The following is a 19,863-nucleotide window of genomic DNA, read 5'->3' as shown; positions in this document are numbered from 1 at the left end:
GTATATCGCTTTTCTAGTCAAACTGACCACTCAAATCGCTTCTAACACTACACGCCACATTCACCCACTCACACACACTCATACAGCACGTCTTAAGATACACATAACTACGTGCTTTCTAATCATTCACACACATTCATACCCTGATGGATACATCAGCGTGGGGTTCAGTGTCTTGCCCAAGGACGCTTCGACATGTAGCCGGGGAAGCCAGAGTCGAACCACCGACCTTCCGATTGGTGGGCGACTGCTCTTCCTCCTGAAGAGACCGTGCCTAAGTACAGCAGGTTTCACAACAGGTTGGCAGAGGCTAGAAATCACCATTATGGCAGGGTGTACGATTTCTCCATTAGCATTTACAATGGCGATAATTATTAGAGCTTCCAAGTGGGTTGTAGGTGGAGAGAGACGTCAGGATGGCTTGCACGTTACACCAATTAGAGCCTACATGGATGATATGACGTTGGTGACTACAACAGTGCCATGTATGAAGAGAGTACCAGTACTTAATAAAAATCTAAAGAGGGCTGGTGTGAAAATCAAACCTACTAAGTCAAACCTAGTAAGTATCTCAATAAGTAGAGGGAAATTAAGTGATAGAAAGTTTGTAATAGATGAAGAAAAAATTCCAATAATTAGGGAAAAGGCAGTAAAGAGTTTAGGTAGGTGGTACCAGGCAGACTTGAATGATGGAGAGCAGGCTGTGCAGTTTTGCAAAGATGTTGCTGAGGGACTGGATAGAATAGATAAATCAGGGCTTCCAGGAAATTAGAAGCTGTGGTGTCTGCAGCTTGGACTGTTTCCTAGGTTGATATGGCCACTGTCTGTGTATGAGATTCCACTATTTGTTGCAGAAAAAATGGAAAGATTAGTTAGCTTTTACATTAGGAAGTGGCTAGGTGTTCCTAGATGTTTAAGTACTGTGGTATTGTATGGGAAAGGCATACTCCAGCTCCCAGTATCTAGTCTAGTAAAGGAGTTTAAATGTACTAAAGTTAGGACAGAGCTCCTGTTAGTTGGGAGTAAAGATGTGGTAGTTAGTAAGGTGGTTCCAAACCCAACCAAGGGGAGGAAATGGAATCCAAGAATGGCAGCTCAGGAGGCAGAAAAAACTCTTAAGCCTAGTTTATGCTTCTCCGTCACGTCGACAGCGTAGATGTGACGTTGTCATTGAGCATTCAAAGTCCTGCGTCGAGGGAACACGTTGCTCTGCAGTTCACCATGCCGCTAGGGGGGTGTGGCTGTGTGTTTGTGTGGTTTCAGGGGTTATAGCTGAATCCTTGCTTTTTCTTCCAGTCACAGTTAACAACAGTAAACAATGCCTACCGAGGTGGAGCAGCTGTATTTGCAGTTGGCGCTAATCAGTATTGAAGAACAAATGCTTATGTTGCAAAAGCTGAAGCGCAGGCGACAGAGAAGACGTTTGCGGAGGCGGTCTGTACAACCGGTCGAGGCTGAAAGGGTGAATTTGCAACACTGGTTCACCCATTGAGAGACCTGGATAAACAAATGCACTTTTGAATGTCAACGGGCCGATTTCACGAGCTTTTTCACCGTATACAGCCATTAAGAGCGGAAAAAGCAACTTCTGAGCGGACCAATCACAGCCTTTGTGGTCCGCGTCAACGCAACGTATTGTTGGAATTTTTTTGGAGGTGCACGTCAGGCTACGGCGTAGTGGTCCACGTTGACGCTGTAGCTATACCATCAAAATGACAGACAAGCATAAACTTATGACATAGAGAGATTGTGGGTAATGTTAAAAAAATTTAGATTTATTAGAATTTTTGCATGCAAATTGTCAAAAGAGCTAAAGTGAATAATGCAATAATAATGTTTTTTAATTTTGCACTGAAGTTGTGACTGTAAAACTAAGCCCTTCTTTTCTTTTGTTAACATTCATTCAGCAACGGTCTGGTAACTTGAATGTATACCTAAAGGTAGACTGAGGAAAATGATGCGAAAGTGAAGTCTGATCATGCAGTAAATAAAACCCATGGAACTTGCACTGGCTTTTAAAATGTTTGGCCTGTATTGTTCTTTATTTTGTGCTTTGACTGCTACAGAGTTGTCTTCTAAGCAAAACATTCGTTGAACTTGCTGCTTTCTTTGTTGTATTTCATATAAAATATATTGATATAGTTATTATTTAGACTTTGACACTATGAATGTTTACCTGTGAAACACAGGATGTCATCATTTTTTCTTACACTTATCTTAGATTGTCACCAGTGTTGAGATCCAGCTGGTCTGTGTTGTCAAAGAGGAGCCCAATGTGTCATTCTATCATCACTTATTCCACTCTGTTAGGCTCCATGCTTTACATCTTATTTTCTTCTTCTTCTTCTCTTGTGTTATTTATCTGTTGTTCCAGGGCTCTGGAGACCAATAAATACAACCACATCACAGCCACATACTACCTGTTAGCAGAGAGGATCCTGAGGGAGAAGCAGGAGAAGGAGGTCCAGACCCGCTCCTCCAGCCCCAGCAATGTCAAGGCACACTTTCGGTAAAGTACCATTACAGCCTATGTTTGAACTGTAAGTATAGCCTATGCCATGCTTGCACAGAAATCAAGGCTTTTTAGGCAGTTTGTTAGAAAAAATTGTTACTGCTCATTGTCATAAAGAGTATCTGAGTCTTAAGCCTCTTTCACATATACCTTTTCAAGTCTGGGCTGATGCGCCTTCGTTTTGCATTATGTGTGAAAGTACAGAGGCGGAGTGGGGGTCGAGGTTCATTAGTTGCTTATACAGCCTCTGAGCCGGGAAGGAAGGTAATAACAGAGGCAGAATGATCCTGCCTCCTGTGTCAAGACAGAATCCTCTCTAACTAACAGCCGGGCTGTTTCGTCTCTGTTTGGCATGTGGGAATGACAAAGAAGAACGGAAATGTCTGTGTTTACTAAAAAAGAGGATAGGTCAATAAGTCAGTTACCATCTTCTAAGCTATCAAGCTCACCTAGAAGCCTGTCTGACTCTTACAGTTACAGTTACTTAAGACTGGGTTAGATCTCCAAAGGTATAAGCACCTCCTCTGTCTTCTTCTTCTTCTTCTTCTTCTTCTTCTTCTTCTTTTTCCTCCTCCTCCTCCTCCTCCTCCTCCTCCTCCTCCTCCTCCTCCTCCTCCTCCTCCTCCTCCTCCTCCTCCTCCTCCTCCTCCTCCTCCTCCTCCTCCTCCTCCTCCTCGTTCTTGGTCTTCTTCTTCTTCTTCCTCCTCCTCTTCTTCTTCTTCCTCCTCCTCTTCTTCTTTTTCCTCCTCCTCCTCCTCCTCCTCCTCCTCCTCCTCCTCCTCCTCCTCCTCCTCCTCCTCCTCCTCCTCCTCCTCCTCCTCCTCCTCCTCCTCCTCCTCGTTCTTGGTCTTCTTCTTCTTCTTCCTTTCCCTCCTCCTCCTCCTTGTTCAATCATAAATTCCCCAAACCCAACAAGAAGTTGTCCATTTTGATTCAGAGATGCTATTTTGAAGCCTCACACACGTTACATTTGAACAAACTCCTCCAAGAGAATTTACCACAGAGGCCTGAACAGTGGGTGCGAGGGAATTTCTCGCTGCTTGCAGCTTTAATAGCTGTTTTTATTCTAACTCACTGTAATTCCTTACCTTCTTCTCATTTCTCAGTAAAGTCAGTGATACACAGACCCTCATATCTTTAATGTTTGACTTCCAAGCTTCTCTTTTAAAGTGGTCTTGAGCATTTTTCATAGTTTTTCTTCAGATATTTGCTGTTTAAAAAAAAAAAATAATAATAATTCTGTCCTGTTCTTGTAGCTGACTATTTCAGAGGAATGTTTTGTTCGTGAAGCCAAAAAAAGATCACCTAATTCAAGGGATGAAGCAGTTCTCCGTCTACACATAACAGACAATTTAGCAAATAACTTATTTTAAATTTGAATAAATTCTTTAGGCACTTTATGACGAGCAGTCATTTGCAAATGCTCGCAGCTTGTTCCCGTTTCTTTAAATGCATCTATGAAAAATGTCAATGATGGCACAGTTTGCCCAACATAATAATCAGTGGCAACAGGTCTTATGGAGGGATGAATCCTCCCCAGAGCCCGGACCTCAACATTATTGAAGCAGTGTGGGATCATCTGACAGAGAACGGAACAAAAGGCAGCCCACATCCAAAGAAGAGCTTTGGGATGTCCTTCAAGAAGCCTGGAGAACTATTCCTGAAGAAATGACAGAAAGCTTTTTATTCTGTATTTAGACTGAATAATTACATGTTTCATTTAATTATTCCAGCAATTTCCAGTTTTCTTGACAATATATGAATTGACTATATAGAATATATTGACTTTTGCACAATATTGTAAGCCTGACTCCAGTTATTAATCATACTCCCTTAAGGAAAACATACCTGAGTTTGTTGTTTGGCCGTCCAGATATTTTCTCTGCTTACTTACTTACTTACTAAAAGAGTGTCAGTGAAACTAGGAAGAGACGAGTGAAGAGGTGTATCAGGACAACTGTGCATGATCATATGATCAGGGCTGCTAAATCTCACTCAGTGAGTGCCAGAGTTGTGGGCTATACCCAGGGTGTGATTTGTGAGAAAAACATAGGGGGGGGGGGGTCATTTTGGGAAACATTTTTTTCAGAAAAATGACCACACAACAGTGTGAAAACATGAAAACTGTAGATAAACCTTACACTTAGGCTACATAACGTAGGTGGTAGGCCTATTTTGAACGTGAACTTAACTATAAATATTTTCTCAAAATATTGTTTTTAAATTTGTCAAATAAAAATAAAATTGATTTGTTCCCTATATCAGTTCAACAGAAAACATGAAATACCACAATGTGCTGTGTTTTTAATGGTTAATCGGGTAGACTATAGGTCAGGCTATGAAAACAGTATATATTTTTTGTTGTGGTCCTGTAAAATATGACAATATGCTGCTCTAGATTCTTTAAATTTTTTTCTCCATTAGATTTAAGCTTTTGTTTTGGCGGGGATGAGGCAGACAGGAAGTTGAACTCATGAAAAGCGAGAAAATCTGGTGGGTTTTCAAAATAAAACTGCTTTTTGCGAGCGCGACGCCACTGACACGGTCCTGGTAGATCAAAATCCCAGCACAGTCAAGAAGAACACGGACCCTTTGTATTTTGGTTATTTTGGCAATGGGGGGGGGTATATTTTGTCTCCACCGAGGATAAAAATAATTCAGCATAGGGTGGGACGTGTAAACCAGAGGGGGGGCGGGGGGGATCCCCACCAGCAAATCGCACCCTGGTGATACCCCTAAAATGCAGCAAACACTTGCAGCTTTTCTCATGTTACAGCTTCACAGATCTGCCCAAGAATCATGTGTGAGAAGTCATACAGTGTGCAGCTGCCTCCCCAAAGCCTGGCTGCCTGACTGACAGGGTTTTCCTGGGGAAACAGCCTGTAAATATAGTTGTGTTGTGTCGTGTCCAGGCTGCTGCTGCTGACCCTTTGGATCACTCGAACAATAACATGTTCAAGTCTCTGTAACAGAATGCTGTGATCGATCGTATCAAATGCAGCTCTGAGATCCAACAGGACAAGCACAGAAACAAGTCCGCTATCAGAGGCTAAGAAGAGATCATTGGTAACTTTCACCAGTGCTGTTTCTGTGCTATGATGCACTCTGAATCCTGACTGAAACTCTTCAAACAGATTATTTCTATGGAAATGATCACAAAGTTGAGCTGCAACTATTTTTTCAAGAACTTTAAACAAAAAAAGGGAGATTGGATATAGGTCGATAATTAGCCAACACTTCTGAATCAAGAGTAGGTTTTTTAAGTCAAGGTTTAATTACAGCGACCTTAAAAGTCTGAGGTACATATCCTATCAACAAAGACCGATTGATCAAATCCAATATGGAAGTGTCAATTAAGGGGAAAACCTCCTTGAACAGTCTGGTTGGGATTGGGTCTAACATACAAGTTGATGGTTTAGAAGAGACTATTGCTGTTGTTAGCTCAGAAAGATCAACTGGGCAGAAGCTGTCTAAATACAAATCAGGTTCTAAAGATACTTCTAAAGCTCCTCTACTTGATGATACATCAGTGATGATAGTGGGAAGGATTCCATCAATCTTCTCTCTGATAGAAACAATTTTATTGATAAAGAATCTCATGAAATCATCACTGCTGAGAGTTAAAGGAATACATGACTCAACAGAGCTCGGACTCTTTGTCAGCCTGGCAACAGTGCTGAAAAGAAACCTGGGATTATTCTTATTCTTAAGCAGTTCTAGCTTTACGAAGGGCTTTCTTATACGTTATAAAACTATCTTTCCAGACTAATTGAGACTCTTCTAAATTAGAGGAACGCCACTGTCTCTCCAGCTTTCTTGCAGTCTGCTTTAACGCACGCAGCTGTGAATTATACCAAGGAGCCAACCTCTTCTGACTGATTACCTTCCTTTTCAGAGGGGCAACATTGTCCAGTGTTGTACGCATTGAAGCTATAGTGCTGTCAACAAGAGAGTCAAGTTCAACTGGAGTAAAATTTAGATAGCCGTCCTCTGTCATATCTGCACATGGCAGTGAAGAAAAGGATGATGAAATCAACTCTTTAAATCTGGTTACAGCATCCTCTGATAGACACCTTTTATATACGTATTTATTTTCAGAATCTGTATTGGTGGCTCAAGGACTGATTAGTAACCCTGATCTGAAGATGGCTGCCACTCCTCCTCCTCTGCCTGTGGTTGGAGGAACGTGAACATTTGAATAGTCAGAGGAAGTTGATTCATTAATGCTAACATGATCCTCCTGCTGCAGCCAGGTTTCTGTAAGACAAAATATATCAATATCAAATCATTCACTAACAGAGACTTAGAAGGGAGAGATCTAATATTCAGCAAACCACATTTAATAGTTTGATGTTTTTGTTCAGTTAAAGTTTTCGTTTTATATGTTTGTTTTTTTTAGGTTTTCTTACATTTACTTACATGGCGTTTCCTTCTCAAATGTTTGAGGTCCTTTTTTGGCTTTAGCTGGCGTTTTAAAAGCTCAAACAGCTGCTGCTGTTTGTAAACAGCTCTTTTGTGGTAATTCATCATCCACATGTTGAAAAGTGTCAGTAACACAAGGAGAATTCATCATCCAAACCAGTGCAGAAGAATCTCTCAAAAATCATTTTCTCTCAGGTAAAAAAATTGTCTCTTGATAAATCTAGAAAAACAATAAATACACACCGTATGATCAGAGCTACTGCAGTTTGATGCCACTGTGGTGGTGTTAACTGTTGTTTGTCTGCACTGAGGCTTAAGTTTGCCAAAACAGAGTCTCAACAGCATCAAAAAGCGATGATGTTCTGATCCCATCTGACCCCAACAGAGGCTTTCTGCACTTATTGAGAGTTTGTACATAAACACTATTTCATAATCTAAAATGTATATAAAAAAAACCTAACATTTAATTCAGCCTGTCTGGTCCGGAGATACATTTGGTTATCTACATCCATTAGGCTCACCAGACTGTCGGATTCAGGATCCAAGGCATCTCTGTCTCTATATATTGATAAAAATACTTCAAATGTTAAATGTTTATGGGAGGAGACGGTCATTACCCAAAGTGAGTTGCTCTCTGAAGAAAGACACATGTTCATATAAACCCTCCCCTCATCATCACACTGCATAGATATGCCAAATCTAGATGTACACAGCTGCCCGTATCTGATCTTTAAAGTTCAGTTATTTGCCAATTTTCATGAACAGGGTTTTTTGTGCAGAATGGGAAAAATGTGAACTTTTATCTTTCATTTTCAGGTCTGCATTAGTGTAGATATGGAAAGATCTTTGGTTTTCAGACTATTGTGTTTGTTTTTCTTTTTCTTGCCTGGAACGTTTCTCCTTATTTTTTAAACAAACCGTGTGGTCAGTGACGAGCAAGTAGGATGTTTGGATGTGATTTTAAGTCTGTCCTTAAAATTACATCAAAACTATAAATAATTTAATTATTTAAATGTAGATAATTACATTTACAGCAGAACTGAGCTTTCGGTGATCTAATCAAGAAGTATGGCATATTACAAGCTGTTTTTTAGACCATTTAGACCATTCTGTAGATGGAAATGCCACAATGGGCAAATGAAAGTTTTCCATGGGCCAGTTTAACAATCTGAAATGTGAAAGGATCCTGAATGGGGAACAAAGTTTGGAACTGACTTTGTATGAAATTGTTTGGTATCTTCAACATGGGAAAGGTTGCTATTGTAAGACATATTTAAGTGAATCACTGTTGTCGACCTGAACACCCAAAGTCACATTTTTGGCCAAACATGTAGCTGAAGTCAGTGCATTTGATTTATTTACTGTTGCTACACTGTGCTGTCGGTGTCATGCTTCTGTGCTCAGGGTTTTATTGGCATTCACATGTTTATGTTAATGCTAATGGACTTTAATATACAAACATAAAAAATGTAGGTCTTTTGAGTCTTTAAGTTAACAGTTAACAAAATAATGATGATACAGGTAAACTATGTGGGGCATTGATAACAGACTATTAATATAACTATAGCCCAGTTAATCAGGTGCCTATGGCATGGTATGACATGCCACAGGTATGGCAATATCTTTGAAGCGAGAGAAACCTTTCAAATTCTCTCACTAACTCCAATGGAAAGTTTGGTATGGCACCAGAGACAGTTTCAACTGTGTTCAACTCGCTACCGTTAAAAAAATATTTCACTCCATTGAAATAAAAACTACATTACCGAGTTCCTCTAACCCTTCTGGTTCTTACGATCTTCAAATTATTTTCCTCGCTCTTACAGTTTTCTCACAGGAGGTCATAGTATCCATTCAGCCATTTCTGCTGGTTCTACTGGGAGGAAGCTCGTTAAGTGCAGCTGTTTAGATACATTCCTATAACTGTGAAGACATCTCTCTTCTGCTAAATATTACACTGCAGCTATTTTAACTATTACTCACTTGATTTCTGATAAATTGTCACTATTTTCAGCTTTTTTAGCATGGTCAGCTATCCCCATTCAGATTTTCAACATTCTCACTGCTGTTTAGTGAGGAACAGCTTTTTCTAGTTAGAGTAACTTGTGATGGTGCTTCTGGCATGTTAGGATGCAAAGATGGAGTAGCAAGTAGGCTCCAGGCCATTTTCCTCAACATTACAGTGTGGCACGGCTCAGCCCACAGTCTTGATCTAGCAGTCGCGGATGTAGAGAAAGAGATGGGCGCTATAAATCACTTTAAAATATTGATGGACAAGTTATATTCACTGTATAGCACATTTAACAAAAAAACTAATGGAGCTGAGGGAGTCTGCAGAGAGCCTAGATGTCCAGCTATGCAAAATAGGTAAGATTTTAGACACTAGATGGATGGCATCAAGTTTTAGAATCGTTGAAGCAGTGTGGAAGAACTATCCAGCCCTTTACAAGCGTTTCAAAACTGTCTGCATCAGAAGATCCCTCCCGTGATAGCGTTACGAAGCAAACATACAGTGGACTTGCTATTCGCATATCTTTGCATGCGTTTGTGAACAACTTAGGCATCATGTGCGATGCTTTGCAAGAATTATCTGAGCTCTCAGTCGAGCTTCAAAAAGGAGACATTACCATTATTTCGGCACACAAGACAATTTGTCGGGAAATCAGGGTACTTGAGGCTATGTCAGGTCGGCCAGGGGGCTACACTGAACTGAGCCAGAGGGGAATTGAGGAAAACTCTCTCCATGGTGTCACATTGAATGGAGAAAAATCAAGTGACAAAACACTAGACGCGAAGCAGTTTTTCCTAACTGTGGCTAAGAACTGGGAGGACCGTATGTTATCTCAACGAAGCCGGCTGCCTAAAACTGGATATCACAAGTTCATTGAGGAGCTGAAGGTGATTTACAAACAGTACTTGCCCGAGGATGCAGGTGCACTGTATGGAGAGGCTGAGGTAGAGTCTCTGTGCCAGCGCTTTAGCAGTCATACGGGCCTCAGATGGAAAAGACACCCCCAATGAACTGATGGAGTTACTTGTTGCTGTCAACAGCATTCCCATTGCGAGTTCTGAATGTGAGCGCAGATTTTCTCAAATTAACTTGATTTGCCCTCCCAACCGTGTCTGTCTGTTCACATCCACCACATCATCTTTACTCTTCTTAAATCTTGTTGAAAAATGAATTGAGAAATGAATTGCTGACTGTAAGTCCCACCTGCTGATGTGGGCATTTGCCTGTGCTGTGTAGTAGAGCCTAAAATAATTGTAAATTATTGTCATAACATTTATACCATGGATATTATTTTAAATTGGCTTGTAAATCCCACAGCATTGTCAGAGGGCATCTGCATGTTGTTTTCAGCACCATTTTTTGTATGCTGGGCCTGTGCCCGTCTCGTCATCCCTGTGCTGTCATATGTACTTTGCGTTCCAGCACCTTGTGATTTACAAATTAGGCACTGCTTATATGATAACTGCATGGCTCAAATGGCAACTAGCAGCGTATCACATCATCAACACAGCATCCGACAGGGCTTGTTAACCAAAATGTTGGAAAGCGTGACTCCGTATGAAACTTCGTCAAAACGGCACGGAGAAATTACTCGAGCAATAACGGAGTTAAAAATAATAATATACATTTCTCTGACTCGCCGCTGTCGCTATGGAAACGGCAGGAAACAAGCACGTCTCCCATGAGTGAGCAGAGCAGTTATTAATAACAACAACACTAATAATAATATTATTAATGAAATACCCCCATTCCTGCGACCCGTCCAACCGGCCCACCCAACAGGGGAAGATATTTGAGAGCCTTGAGAGCCCTGATTGCTGCTGCCAGCTGGGATCTCCATGAAGAAAATCAGGTCTCCATAACAACAGACAACATGTCAAATATGGTCACTGCAGCAAGGTTTAATGAATGGACCAGACTTCAGTGTTTGTTGTCTATACTAATAAAATCCCATTCATTTAAGTTGTTACTTCATCTTGTTTCACCAAAATGCATAGAGCGCGGCTGTTTTGTTTTTTCTACATAAAATTGTCTGCTATAACAGAAAGATGTAATCCTTATATTTGTTGAAAAACACTAAAGTTAAAAAAAAAATCGCTTATTAAATTGCAATCACAACATTTGTTAAAAGAATTGCAATTAGATCATTTTTCCATATCGTTCAGCCCTAGTATAGCTTGATATGGCATGGTATGGCTTGGAATGGCTTGGTATAGTATGGTTTGGCATGGTATGACTTGGAATGGCTTGGTATGGTATGGCATGGTATGGCTTGGTATGGCTTGGAATGGCTTGGTATAGTATGGTATGACTTGGAATGGCATGGTATGGTATGGTATGGTATGGCATGGCATGGCATGGCATGGTATAGCTTGATATGGCATGGTATGGCTTGGTATGGCATGGTATAGCTTGATATGGCATGGTGTGGCTTGATATGGCATGGTATGGAATGGTATGGCTTGATATGGCATGGTATGGCTTGGTATGGTATGGCATGGTATGACTTGGAATGGCATGGTATGGCTCGGTATGGTATGGTATGGCTTGATATGGCATGTTATGGCTTGGTATGGTATGGTTTGGCTTGGTATGGTATGGTTTGGCATGGTATAGCTTGGTATGGCATGGTATAGCTTGATATGGCATGGTGTGGCTTGATATGGCATGGTATGGCTTGGTATGGAATGATATGGCTTGATATGGCATGGTATGGCTTGGTATGGTATGACTTGGAATGGCATGGTATGGCTCGGTATGGCTTGGTATGGTATGGTATGGTATGGCATGGTATGGCTTGATATGGCATGTTATGGCTTGGTATGGTATGGTTTGGCATGGTATTGCTTGGTATGGTATGGTATAGCTTGGTATGGCATGGTATAGCTTGATATGGCATGGCATGGCTTGGTATGGTATGGCTTGGTATGGCATGGTATGGCTTGGTATGACATGGTATGGCATGGTATGGCTTGGTATGGTGTGGCATGGTATAGCTTGCTATGGCATGGTATGGCTTGGTATGGTATGGCATGGTATAGCTTGGTATGGTATGGTATAGCTTGCTATGGCATGGTATGGCTTGGTATGGTATGGCATGGTATAGCTTGGTATGGTATGGTATAGCTTGCTATGGCATGGTATGGCATGGTATAGCTTGGTATGGTATGGTATAGCTTGCTATGGTATGGCTTGGTATGGTATGGCATGGTATAGCTTGGTATGGTATGGTATAGCTTGCTATGGCATGGTATGGCTTGGTATGGTATGGCATGGTATAGCTTGGTATGGTATGGTATAGCTTGCTATGGCATGGTATGGCTTGCAGTGAACTTATAGGAAAGTAAAAAAAACTGCACAATATTTAGCTGTGAAATTTTAAATGTTAAAAGAAAAAGTGTCAATCTACTAAGGGCTTTGTTGTTTCTGTGTCATTTCTACAGGCAGTCTTGGCCTACTAGAGTGGACATGCACCAGGACATAGAGGACAGTTTGGCAGCTTCATCCATCTCTCACGCCGGAGGCCCCCAGTCTCCTGCTCGCAGTGCAGAGAACCTCCTTAATGGACATCGCTCCAAAGGCCGGATGGAACTGAGTCGAAGGGAGGAAGTGAATAACCCTATGGGACCCCCAGCACAGGTCTCCTTCTCTTTATCACACTGAGGAGAGCACTTGGTGAAATGTTCTAGGTTAAACTCTGTCTGACATGCAGTTTGATTGGAGCGCTGACACTATTTCTTACAAAGAATAGACGTAACCAAAACCTATTACTTATATTAAAGCCAAAATTATGCTTGCACATAAATATATCTCCAGGCCTTGTGCTTGGGCCTTACACAAGGTTTCAATGGATCTGCATGTCATGCAAACTTTCAGTCATTCTTTTGTTATGGCGGAACGCCTCTGTGCTGAATATCTTGTCATTTTAAATGTCAGTGTAGCTCCTCTCACCATACAGCTGTTGTTACTAATATACTAGGTAAATGAGCGACTATATTGTGAATTTGAGTTTGTGATATGTGATAACCGTGAAGCTAGCCGGTAAGGTTTGATCAGTCTATTAAAGTATCTAAATTCTCTGTTCTGTTTTGAAATGTAGGCTGCCACCTTGGGCCCTGCTCATGCTTCTGCTTCTGGGACCATCGGTGCTCCCATTCCCTCCACCTCAGCAGCAGCCAAGCAGAGAATCTGCCTATTCAGGTGGGATTCTGTACATGCCCATATTATTACTATTGTGGCAGCTTTAGAAGGTGGGGGGGGGGGGTCAGTTTGCTTGGAATCACAGTTGTCTGGTGTTGCTTTGTGATTCTGTTCTAATTCAGTAAAATGAGTCAAATCATTTATTTGATTGTCAGGGTGGAGGAGGATGAAGAGGAGGAGGAAGAGCAGGATCCATGTCCTCTCCCGACCCAAGTAATACTTCGACGCAAGCCCCCCTCCATCACCAACCGCCTCACCTCCAGGAAGAGTGCTCCGGTGCTCAACCAGATCTTTGAGGAGGGGGAGTCAGACGACGATTTTGACTTAAATGAAGGCCTGCCGCCCAAACTCAGTCGACTCAAGATGAATATAGCCAGCAGCGTGAGCTCAGGGGCCACCTCCTCCTCACCCCCTGGAGCCACACATAAGCGCTACAACCGACGCAAGAGCCAGGGGAGGGGATCGTCATGTTCCAGCTCTGAGACCAGTGATGATGACTCTGAGAGCCACCGCAGGCGCCTGGATAAAGACTCCGGCTTTGGCTATGGTTGGAACAGGAGGGACAGCAGTGAGGGGCCACCAGACAGTGAGGGTGGGAATGGAGGAGGCAACAGCTCAGGGCAAGGGAAACCCCCCTCAGAAGGAGGCGGCTCGTCTGGCCCGGACAAGGACAGTCCTCCTGGTGCAGGTAGTAATGGAAGCAGAGAAGGTGGTGGTGGTGGAGGGGGGAGTGAAAGAGGAAGAGGGGGTAATAATGGACAAGACAGCCCATCCAGTTGTTGGAACAACAGTAGCTGTACTAAGTCCACCCTGATCTCTCTGTCCCTCTCCTCCTGCATGGCAAACCGTGGCCCTGAGATAGTGGAAAGTCTGAGACTGATGAGCTTGTGCCTCTGCTCCCAGCTGCAGCACCACTGTGGTGGGCCAGAAGTTCAAGGAGGTGGTGAAGAGGGGAAATTCCTCATAGACCCTTGCAGCGTAAAAATTCAGGAAAAATCAGCTTGGAGAATGTGTATTGGCTCCCCGAGGAACCTGGACACCATCACTCTCCCCACTACCACCACTGGCCTTCCTCACACCCATGCCACACAGTACCACCACTGCAAAACTGCGCTGCACACCCCCCTAGGCCTGCAGCTTGGTTCTGGCAGCAGGAATGCTCACAGCAACCTGAGTGCCCTGAAAAACAGTGTGCTGCAACTACCTCTCTATGAGAAGACCATCTCTGTCAATATCCAGCGGAGTGGCAGTTCCAGAGATGGCCTGATGTGTACCTCAGCTCCAGCCAGCTGCTGCCAGGTCATCTGAAACTCTGACCCCCTGTGGAGCACCACCCCACACTCAGCTTACACCTCCTTGTTTTCCTTTTGGTCTTGTCTTAGTCATTCTCTTTCCTTCGTTTTAAAATAATTCTTGGCTTTATGTTAATGTTTTGAGTTTGCTGAGCTGTCAGCCACTTCCTTTCTTCTTTGCTCTTCGTACTGGATGTGAGTTCATTGCCTTTTTGTGTTGACATCTGTTAGTATTGTTACTTTTTTGTTTTACCCTTGTTTTACTTAGCTCAACTGCACTTTGCCATACTTTCTGCGAGCACACACTGTTGAGTGAGTTGGACCACCCTAAAAAACCATTTTGGGAATTCTTTTAAAATGACGAAAATTAATCTTACAAAATAAAAAAAAGCTTTATATAATTGGAATGATGTTTTCCCAAAGAGAGCATGGAAAACAAACTATGTTTTGGAGTTGGGTTAGTATTATCAAGGCCACACAGAGACAAATGAGACACACAGCCATGCACGTTTACCTGACAGGCATGTTTTTGGGTGGTGAGAGGAAGTACCCGGGCGTACCCGGAGAGAACCCGCTTACACGGGGATAAAATACAGACTCCACTGCTGGGATCCAACTCAGGAACTCTCCTGGTGTTGACCACCACCCAAAAATATTCTCATTAATAAAAACGTTTATATTCTGAGTCATTGAGCAGAAGCATAAATTAAATTTTTATGGCAGTGTGGATGATATCAACTGCTTTAGGTTCTGGTCATGTCATTTGGAATTAATTGAACTTTTTTCATAAAACAATGACTTCATTTTCCATCACGACTTCTCTGAGAATGTCAGTGGTCCCAACACTCCAGCTGGTGTCATTGTAGAGAAGCTAAAAGGATGAACTCACTGACGTGTGTGCGAGCAGCTTCTGCACTGAGCTGTTGCAGTGCTGGAGCAGCTACACTCTGTTGGGTGTAGTTTTCAACTGATGGGTGAAACTACACTCCTTAAATGAACACTCCAACCACCCTCTTACACTCTGGTTCTCTCTGAATGTTAGCTAGCTCACTGGTCAGGCAGATTGTAAAGAGGATTACATTATTGTTTGTCCTCAAAATGTATTACATCAGACCGAAATGATTGGATTTAGCTCCATGGAAACTGTTGGTCACAACCCTTTAAATCTGTGTGCGTCCAGCAAACCTGGTGGAGCGTTGTGTTAATGAAGCTCATAACTCGTCACATTTAGAGAAGAAACAGCTGAACTTACAGTTAGAGATCATCCTTTATGATCACATGAAATGATTTGCTCTGCGATTGGCCAGCCTTTGTTAGTCATATAGTGTGATTTTTATTTGATGTTACTTTAGCAGAATGCTATTTATTTATTTTTTCCCTGACAGTCGTATGTATGAAATCTATACATCGGATAGTTGGAACTGTTTGTGCGGCAACAGAAGCTCCAACTGTAAAGGAGCTGCCCGATAAATGAACAGAGGAGAAATATTAAGAAATGGAAAGATTCTTTAGAAGGGCAGTGGCAATAAGCTATAATGTGTGTTGCAGCTATCTGTACAGAAACATGTTAGATTTTTTTCCGATTCCAAAGTTGTGGAGGCTCTTAGTGGCTGCTGTGAACTCAAAAGGAAAAAGAACATTTGAATTTTTTTTGCTTTGTTGCCTGAGATTTCTTTTTCAAACAGAATGTACATAGTTGTAAATATTATGCTCTCTTTATCTAGAACAGCCAATCAAAACTTTCGGTGCAAAGCTGTACAGTAAATCTAGCCTTGTGATAATTACTGTAGTCCTATTATATGGGTGTCTCAGCTAAATGTAATGCTGCATAAGAAAAACGACACAATTCTCCACATAATGTCGGGTCTCTTTGACTGTTGTTGTGTCCAGGTGAATGGCATTCAAGTGTTTCAGCGTCTGAAACTCTGTAACAAAGAAAGTGGTGAATCGGTCACAGAAATGTTACGGGACCAAAATCCAACAGAAAAAGAACTAAAAGATGGGCTTGAACTGACAGAAAATGTGTTATTCTGTAGTTGATACCTGTTGTCAGATGTTAAATATAGCTATGGTAATCTCCAAAAAATAAAAGTGGAGTACTCTCTGAAACGTAACAGTATTTTGTGTTCATTTCAAACTGGGTGAGAATCAGTGTGAATCTCAGCTGATGTGCAGAGGATGAGGTGAAAGCATCTTAACTGTAGAGTTTGTATGAAAAAAAACAAGATCATGTTAAAAACGTTAATATTTTACCAAGTGGAGGATAGTCTGGCATGATTCACAGAAAAGAGCCTTTAAATCAAAGGTGATATATTATTCCCTTTTTTAAAAAGCTGACAATTTCCTGAGGACTTGTTTGAGACTGGCTTACTGAAATATCTAAGACCAGGGGGAGACCAAGGGGAAAGTGAGGAACTACTTACCCCTGCCCCCCCCCCCCCCCCCCCCCCCCCCCCCCTCCACTGCCTTCCTGGTGAGATGAGCAGGTACTCACTCTGCCCATACTCTCCCTTTCCTTCCTGAGGGTGTTGTTGACATAGGCGATGGCTTCTTCTCGCCATGACAACAGCCAAGCTAGCAGAATGTGCCCGTCTCTGACATAACTGAGCAACTTTGAACCAGAGTTAGACCTTTGCACAAGACGGAGCTTGAGAAAAGCTCCAACAAGGAGGGTGAAGGGTTGGGGTTTATATGTTGGTACGTTGGATAAGGACACATTTTCGTGCTGTGTCCGTGACTTCCAAACTGGGAGAGTGGCTCCAGTAGAACTTGGGAATAAATTTAGAAATCTCTGTCCAGAAGAGTGAATTCTAGGAACAGCTCAGATACTGCATAGAACCCTCAAGCTCACACTCAAACCCTGGTAATTGACAGCTCCAGAGTCAGAAATGTGGCATTAGACACTCATGACCGCAGTAAAATATATTCCAGGGGCCAGAAGGGGCGACGCAGAATCTGTTTCAAAACTGCTGGCTAAGGATAAATGTAAATACAGTAAAATAGTTTGTGATGGCACTCCTTTATTTCTTCTTTACTGTACCACTTCTCGAGTCAGTCAAAAAAGAAATTATTATTGCTTAACTGGCTCTTACATAGTTATTCACATCAACGGTGATGTCACCTAATCATGCCAAGGTCACAAAAGCTAATGTTGGATAATTTAGCCAAAACAACTCCATAGTTTTCTCTGGACGCCTGCTATATACACTGCTCAAAAAATAAAGGGAACACCTAAACAACTCAATGTAACTCCAAGTCAGTCACACTTCTGTGAAATCCACCTGAGAGAGATAATAGGATACCTTCGATCAAACTCATTTTGACAGGTGAACTCTGACCTCTTATCGATCACTCAAATTAATATGACAGGTGACCTTTGTTTGACATCCGTTTGCTGACATCTGGGGATATGACTTTTGACCTCTTATCGATCGATCAAGCTATTTTGACGTGTGACCTTTGTTTGACATAGATTAGCCATCTGTTGAGGAGGCCTTTGACATCTAAGGAAGGGGGAGTTCATGGCTAGGGTTAAGAATGATTACAGCTAAAGTCAGGAGGTTGTGATAAATATATTAGTTGAATGTTTAAATAAGAGAAAGGATTAGGGTTAATAGAAAAGTTGTAGAAGCGGTCAACATTTTAACAGCTTCAAAGACCGGTCCCTGTAAGGTAAAGATGAGAAAATAATTAGAATGCAGCACTGCCAGGATTTGGGTGTGGGTGGGGGGTAACAGACATTTGGTTCCCTCTGACTGATCAACTCATACCATGAGAGTCAACTGCAGGGGATCGCAAGAATGCATCATACAGTGGCACTGAACAGTAAAGTACAAATGGCCAGGGGTCATAAGAATGCAAAGTACAGTGTGGGAAAGAAACAGCATTTTAAGTCTCGTATGAGTATGGCTCAGGGTGCCGGAAAGTCCTCCTTTTGCCAGGTGTTGCCAGCACTACAAGGATTTGGGTGGGGTGGGGGTGGTAACAGACATCTGGCTCTCTATGGCTCATACCATGAGACTCAACTGCAGGGGGGGTCGTAAGAATGCACCATACTGTGACACTGAACGGAGGATGGGGTGTTTATAGCAAATAGAGGTAGGTTTAAATTACACAAAAAGGTTTCCCTCTTAGTTTGCACACATGGTGTATATGGTATCAAGGGTTGATCTACAGAGAATTCACTAATAGACCAGGTTGCCCATAAAGTTTACATCTGGTTCTCTCTGACTGATCAACTCGTACTATGAGAGTCAACTGCAGGGGATCGCAAGAATGCATACTGTGGCACTGAGCAGTAGGAACAAATGGCCAGGGGGTCATAAGAATGCAAAGTACAGTGTGGTAAACAGTCTGTGTCGTTGTCTTAGTTTGCAAGTAAACAAATGAACATATATGATGTTCACTAGAATGCATCATGCTGTGCGGGAAACATCCTATGTCTTACTTCACAAGTAAACAGAATCAATACATCTGTTACTAACCGTAGGATGGATGTAGACTAGGTGTGAAGAGCAAATGGGTTGAAATTTTTAAAACACTCCCTTATTTCTATGGAGGGGGATGTAAGACTATATAAAATGGTTCAGGCATTTACGTCGGGGGCTCAACCGAGGCAGGACAGGAATCATGGACTCTGGTACGCAAAAGTCTCCTTAAAACTTTAAATCTTTAAATCTCTTAGGTCAGTACTAGTAATAGTAAAAAACAAAACAAAAAACAACAAACAACTTTTTTTTTAGGACGGAAAACAAGAGCTGACATCCATACACAGCCAACCGGCGGTTCTTTGGCCCTCTTAGGAGTATTCAACGGTGAGTAAAAAGCTGATGATAAACATATGAATGCGTGTATAATTATATTACCACACCATGACAGAGTGTTAATTTCCAGAGTTGGATGCGGAGGATTTGGATGACTTCATATTGACGCAAGCCGATTATGGTAATGTTTCTTTAACTTTAATAACAAGTGAAATGTTTCAATGAAATAACATCAGATGTAACTGTTTACAGATTTATTAAACAGTGTGGAGCAAGGGTCTCCCCGAAAGAAGAACCCAGCCGTGTTTGAGGGAGATTTGACTTTCATCGCACCGAGCGGGGAAAACGGACTTTCCCTGAATAAATCCCGGCTACGACGAAGACTGCTCCCTGTTCGGGACAATCAGTTTTCAACGGAGTGTCCGAGTGTTACTACAGAGGACGGGCATTTGGAATCATCGGTGTTACACACTCCACCGAGCATACGTTTCTCCCCTCGAATAATACCGCGGCCCGAGTCGCCTGTGAGCGGTTTCAACACCGATACGTTTGAGGGCGAGGGGGAACGGGCTGTCGGTTTACTAGGCTGCATATCGGCGCAACTATTAGAGGCGCCGGGCATTGTTCGCGGGGAGGAAGGACCCCTCGCTAAACAGCCTGATCTGC

At 42.3% G+C, this 19,863-nt stretch overlaps 1 protein-coding gene across 2 annotated transcripts in view; it reads left to right on the top strand.

Moving 5' to 3' along the window:
- The window catches only part of snrka (SNF related kinase a), a 33,672-nt gene extending 17,129 nt beyond the window's left edge, over nt 1-16,543 (top strand). For both annotated transcript variants that reach the window (XM_072394971.1, XM_072394972.1), the window contains exons 5-8: nt 2,375-2,509; nt 12,386-12,581; nt 13,042-13,142; nt 13,298-16,543. In XM_072394971.1, coding sequence (XP_072251072.1) covers nt 2,375-2,509; nt 12,386-12,581; nt 13,042-13,142; nt 13,298-14,450 — 1,585 coding nt within the window. In that variant the 3' untranslated portion in view covers nt 14,451-16,543. The remainder of the gene's footprint in view (nt 1-2,374; nt 2,510-12,385; nt 12,582-13,041; nt 13,143-13,297) is intronic.
- The last annotated feature ends 3,320 nt before the right edge of the window (nt 16,544-19,863 follow it).

The sequence above is a fragment of the Leuresthes tenuis genome, unplaced genomic scaffold (assembly GCF_036924035.1).
Source record: "Leuresthes tenuis unplaced genomic scaffold, fLeuTen1.0.hap1 SCAF_10, whole genome shotgun sequence".
In the NCBI taxonomy this organism is placed as follows: domain Eukaryota; kingdom Metazoa; phylum Chordata; class Actinopteri; order Atheriniformes; family Atherinopsidae; genus Leuresthes; species Leuresthes tenuis.
The sequence above is the reverse complement of the archived record's forward strand: the minus strand, read 5'-3'. Positions and strand labels throughout refer to the sequence as shown.